At 36.0% G+C, this 6,262-nt stretch overlaps 1 protein-coding gene across 1 annotated transcript in view; it reads left to right on the plus strand.

The window, feature by feature from the left end:
- The first annotated feature begins 3,897 nt into the window (after positions 1 to 3,897).
- Positions 3,898 to 6,262, plus strand: part of LOC144440179 (carotenoid phi-ring synthase-like) — a 15,791-nt gene continuing 13,426 nt past the window's right edge. The window contains exon 1 of the mRNA XM_078129468.1: positions 3,898 to 4,029. Within this exon, the coding sequence (XP_077985594.1) occupies positions 3,993 to 4,029 (37 nt within the window). The 5' untranslated portion in view covers positions 3,898 to 3,992. The remainder of the gene's footprint in view (positions 4,030 to 6,262) is intronic.

Here is a 6,262-nt window from a genome sequence, read left to right on the forward strand (position 1 = left end):
TCTTTCTGACGGCGTATAGATATACTAGTAGTTCTCTTTGTATAGAACTACAGACTGTTGTGACATGAAGGTCATCTTACACATATACCTGGCAAGGTTTCCATTCTCACATATTTAATGGATTATTCACAAGATGGTACAATACGAAGTGGATATACAGCAAAAACTACCCCTTTGCAACTTATCATATTTATTTTTCTGGATTCTGGGTAAGTGGTCTAATTACCTGCAGTAACATTATTTTCCAAATATATACATTATTACCATACGCAATGCTTAACGCGTTCGAACAATAGATATGAGATTTATTCCCAGGTTACGTCACGACAAGACGCGTCTACGTCACAACAGTTTGCTGATTACAGAAATATGATATAATGGCTATAATATAATGGTTCAGTAATATCCTTATATAGTTTATTAAAATTAGAATTACACAATTTCAGTCAAGGAGTTTTCTTGATCCTGACGTAGACTTACTCAGATCAATGGGCTTCTCCTAGTGTGTGTTTCCACTGAACTGGGTGTACAATTGTGGTTTTTTTTCATTCCATGTGAGATAGTCAATTAAGTGTAACAATGCGAAATTATTACCTGGAAATTATGTGGAAGTTTGATTCCACAGTGAGGAACAAAATGAACCAATAAATTTCAAAATAAATAAAATCGACACTTGCCATAACGTGTCAGTAGCTATTTCCTATATTAAATTGGACTTAGTTTACGCGGTTGTTGACCCGTGACAAGACATGTATTGGGATATGATTATAATCTGTAATTGTATACAACAACTATACACAGACCTACGTATATATTATAACAGTGTATGCTTCTGTCTAGACAACGATTGACCTTATGCATACCAGTGGTTACCATTTGTAAATTCCTCATCACGTGTTTAACATTGTTGATATGTTTTAAAGCCTACCGGTCAAATATCACTCCAATATTAAATTCTGAATGAATGCTTCGAGTATAAAATGCAAAGAAAGACGTATTTTACAGGCCGGATATATATTGATACATCCAGGGAGAAATTACTTCCGCTGACAAAAATAAATACACAACTTTATCATTTTAGTGTCTTCAATTGTATACCTTCCTATATAGTCTGGGTGCCAATGTGGTCTCTAAGTGGAGGTGTAAATCGTAACGATAACGTATAGGAACTAGACTAACTGTCCTACTGATTATACGATAATTTGTCTAATTCTACATCCCCACTGTGTGTGTCACCTTTATAATTATTTCATTTTTGTTTGAAGTTGTTAGAATGTGTGTTTGTAACGCACATTCTGTCCCGTGAGTGAAACACCAAGGTATGTTATTTTGCCTGTATTAAGTCACGAAACACAGTTTATGTAGAATAGGGCTAAAAGGCGGTTGAAACCAATAATTTGGTCATTTTAGAGACTTAGGGACATTATATTGAAAAAAAATCGTCGTTCGTTGTTGATCACAACGGTATGTTGAGGCACATGTATGGCCTGGCGGATTGATTTCAGTATCACAATGCAAAATCGCTGATATACGTCAATTACAAAAATCTACATTTTGCGTATTTTTCGAAAATATTCACCGATGCACGAAAAAACGGAAAACATGCAACACAAAATTACTGTTAACAAGGTTTGGCATTTTAATACAAATTCATGATAATTGGCCATGCAACAGATGTTTTGGAAAAATGACGATTGCTTACAGCTATTCACAATCGTGTGGAGCGGAACGTGAACATCGTCTGTCGTAGGCTTCACTATTTGTACATCTTTGATCGAATCCAAAGATTCTGATAACACCAATATTTAATGTAATTTCGCCATATTCGCCAAATAGAAAACAATTTAACATTTTAAGAGGAATTCCTGGAGCCACTGTTGAATATCATTGGCTTCCGTCATGGGATTGTATTATGTATTTAAAAAAATTATTGGTAAATTACGTCTCTATCTGGTTCGGGCAGACAAAACGAAAAAGAATATGTGCTTCAAGAAATGAGGAGAAGCCTATTACTAAAACCATCCTCCTTTTGCCAAAATACATGGTTGTTACATGAATGGACAAGGGAAATGGAGAAACACTATGATATTGAAACAACTGATATGTGGGACGCCCAAATAAATGTGTCTTAACTAACGTCAGAAAAAAAAGTTAAAAACAAATTTTCGTAAGTTTTAAGTTTATTTACGACATTGTCACCGATGTCGGGAACGCAACAAATATGGGGTCCGGATACAAAACGTTCAACATAGATGTACGTTGTATTTTGCTTACTTCAGTAATTTGAATCTTGTAAGTTTCATTTTAAAGGTATAACGGAGTAAAGTACATAAAACGGCAAATAAAAAAAACTTCGTTCATGTATCGAAGGTAGTGTATTCTAGATAATGTCCAAACAGGAGATCGGAAAGGACTGCGTAATACTCAACATTTATTAACGCAAATTTAACCAAAAGGGTTATCGTGCCAGAGACAGAGAAGTAAAGTACAACCCCGCATAATTTTAGTAGCCGTAATGATTTATACTTTTTGTTTCAAATCCTTTATCATGCAAATATGTGGGTAGCGCATGTTCCACACAATGCGATTCAGAGACAAAGTTGTATGACGCGATGCGAATGGGGTGCGATGCGAATGCGAACTCAACGCGAAAAGGAAGCGAAGTGAAAGCGATGTTTAATTGAAGCGAACTCCCGTAAACTTGACATTTAGGCGAAGCGAAAGCGAAGCTGAAGCGATGCGAACGCGAATTGAGGCGAGAGCTTAGGCGAAAGTTGAAAAATGAATTAAAGATATACTATTTGACGTACATGTACAGTGAATTTCATTTGAAGATAGAACGATAAATACACACTAGTAATGCAATATTAATTATATTTAATTGTACGACATTCAGGTTAACAAGAATATACATATATGTACGTATATGTATGTGTGTGTGTGTGTGTGTGTGTGTATATATATATATATATATATATATATATATATATATATATATATATATATATATATATATATATATATATATATATATATATATATATATATATATATATATATATATATATATAACTCGGTGAATATCAATCTGCTAAGACAGTGCTCTATACCACAGTGGCAGAGCGTAATAGTTTTGGTAGTACTGGAACTCTTTCTTGGTTGTAACTTCGAGTTTCGCGCATTGTGCGATCATCAGACAACTCATCAGTTGTCTGATGATCGCACAATGCGTGAAACTCCGAGTTACAACCAAGAAAGAATTCCAATACTACCAAAACTATATATATATATATATATATATATATATATATATATATATATATATATATATATATATATATATATATATATATATGTGTGTGTGTGTGTGTGTGTGTGTGTGTGTGTGTGTGGATATCCGCATGCATGGTGATGGTGGCTTTCACATGTTTCAACTATCAAGTGAAAAAATGTACAAATTTGTTTGGATTTACGAAACCTATGATGAATAATTATCTTAGACCATCGAACTTTTGATTGTTTACATTAATAGAAGGATTTAAACAATACCAGTCGATCGATCAACTTGTGAGTGTATAAACGTTTATAATAAACTACGCTATCTACGAGACTTTATAGTTCACGTCAAACGCGTGACATCACATCGGCAATTTCGAGATTTACAGAAATACACTCGTGAGTCTCATCAAACGCCGTAATATTGTAATATGTTGGTAATCACTGATTGACAGGTACAGCCATTATCATTAGTTGTCTATTCCTCAAAGGTTTCATAGGTTATTTTTTCCAGTGCCCCCCCCCCCCACTCCCCAGCCCCCTCGAATTAAAAATGTTGAGCGATACTCCACCTCCCAGTTCGTTATAAATGAACGTTCCCTTATTTCCCTTATAAGTAAGTGCATGTCAATACCGTGCCCAGTCACAATGCGAGGCGAGGCGCTGTGAACTACAATGGCGTGGCAAAGAGCTGATAATTGAACGTGTATTAGAACATGGGGTACCCATTCATCACTGCTATACTGGTGCTTGGTAGGTAAACCTTTTAATACTCACCAGGGGTAAATGATCAGTTGGGGGGAATACTGTATACATATAGGAACGAGATGTAATGCGGCTAGGGTTGTCATGCCCCGGCATACTATCGATTATGCACTCATGGTGCCACGTTGATGCCGGCTGTTACCAGTAAATACGTTTTTATAAACTGACGTTATATAATATTAGGGCCTGAAAGTGTTAGGAAAATGAAAATAATATATACTGTATTTGGTACGTGTTTCAGTGGGTCGTCGTGACCTTATAGAAGACAGCACCATAAATTGGTCGTTAGATAGGTGTCGACTACAAACAGAACACGAATATTAATTACAGTTTTAAATACAGTTTACGTAACAACGACGTACGGGTGTACTGGACGTAGTCAGGGTACATTGTCAGGGCTATAAATATACACTCCGAGAACTCCAACACATCTTCGCATATTTCCATAGCTAAGGGTAGAAAATCAAACAAAATATTCTTTAAATTCCCCATTTTGTGGAATGTCTCGGCAGTCACGTAATGTGATGCATATCATATTGTTTCCTCTGAGCATGGAAGTATAACCCAGCGTCGGTTATACTTCCATACCCTGAGCATAGAGATACCTCCATGCTCTGAGCATGGCCCCTCCACCAACAGGATAGGCAAGAGCGATAAACATCAAAGGATATCTGAATGTTTCCAGTACGATGTTCGGTTGCATACATTAGCCATTTGCTCAGAGCCATTAAATGTGGTGACAGGCTGGCAGTCAATAAGATAATGTGTTGTATTTGAATGTAGATAGTGCTAATAAAGTAAACAATGGCATCATACATACCTTTCGCTTGGATTTTAAAATTCATGAATTCTTTAGAAATTCATGAGCGAAACGAAAGGCACAAAAGGAAATGCACGATTGCACAAGAGATCATGGTTCTGGGTCCCCACTCCCAATCCCACCCTACCGGGTGCCCCACCCCAAAAGGAAAATGATCTGGTATAGTAGTATAACCATGGATGTATTAGTGAAATCACTACTATATATCCATGGTATAAAAATGTTGCACGTAGATGAGTGTGTACTTGGTGTGATAAGATAAGAGATAAAGCAACTCGTTCCTGTAACCGCAGACTTGTATGTGCTGTAACCAGTGCCTTCGTAATTATATGATTAGGGGTGTTTTGATTTAGAGAAGAGGAGAAAATGGACAAGATGTCTTTGCTGATACAGTGAAAAGTAGGAAAACAACTTTATACCAGGCCAAAAAAAAAAGTTGTTTGGTTCCGGTTATCCGACCCCACCTAGGTTTTCACGCCGACCGTAAATTTGTTTTTACGTATTCCCAAAAAATAATAATAAAATCGCGAAAATCGCGAAGTCTCGCAAGAAATCATGATTACGGAAACTGACATCAACTTAAAAAGACAATATAAAACTATTCTTCCAATCTGTAATGACTGTACATCTGATAGGAAGAAATAACCAACAAAGAGACCATTTGGAAAATATTGGAAAACCTGAATTAGACACTCCCACATAAAAAAAATAAAAAATAAATAAATAAAAAACTCCACCCACCCCACCTATGAATGTAATCGGAACCACACATTTTTTTTACACCTCAACACAAAAATCAATCAGTGAATTGATCAATATCATACAAAAATAAGTTTATTTAACCACAAAAATCAACCAAACAAGCAACCAATCAATCAATCAATCAATCAATCAATCAATCAATCAATCAATCAATCAATCAATCAATCAGTCAGTCAGTCAGTCAGTCAGTCAGTCAGTCAATCAATCAATCAATCAATACATTGATCGAACGATCAATTACATGCCTGTTGATTCTTGTGCATAAACCAATGTCTACGAATAAAACACAAACACACGCTCACCTTACTATAAATAATACAGAAGCTTTGGTTCATAGGAAGGTCATTGAACGTGTTCTTTACAGTCAATTGAGTTCATATTTATGTCACCACAATTTGCATGCTAAATGTCAGTCTGCATATCGCGAGGGCTGTAGTACAGAAACGGCACTTCTAAGAGTTCAGAATGACGTGCTGCGGTCCCTTGATAAGCGTAAGGATGTTATCTTAATTTTGCTTGATCTCTTGGATGCCATTGACACGATCGACCACGATATTTTGCTCTAGATTGTGTCATCGGTTTGGTATTTCACTGAGTAGTGTAAGTCCGCTATATTTTTGCTTATTACATTTACTTGTG

Source organism: Glandiceps talaboti, chromosome 9, assembly GCF_964340395.1.
Source record: "Glandiceps talaboti chromosome 9, keGlaTala1.1, whole genome shotgun sequence".
In the NCBI taxonomy this organism is placed as follows: Eukaryota; Metazoa; Hemichordata; class Enteropneusta; family Spengelidae; genus Glandiceps; species Glandiceps talaboti.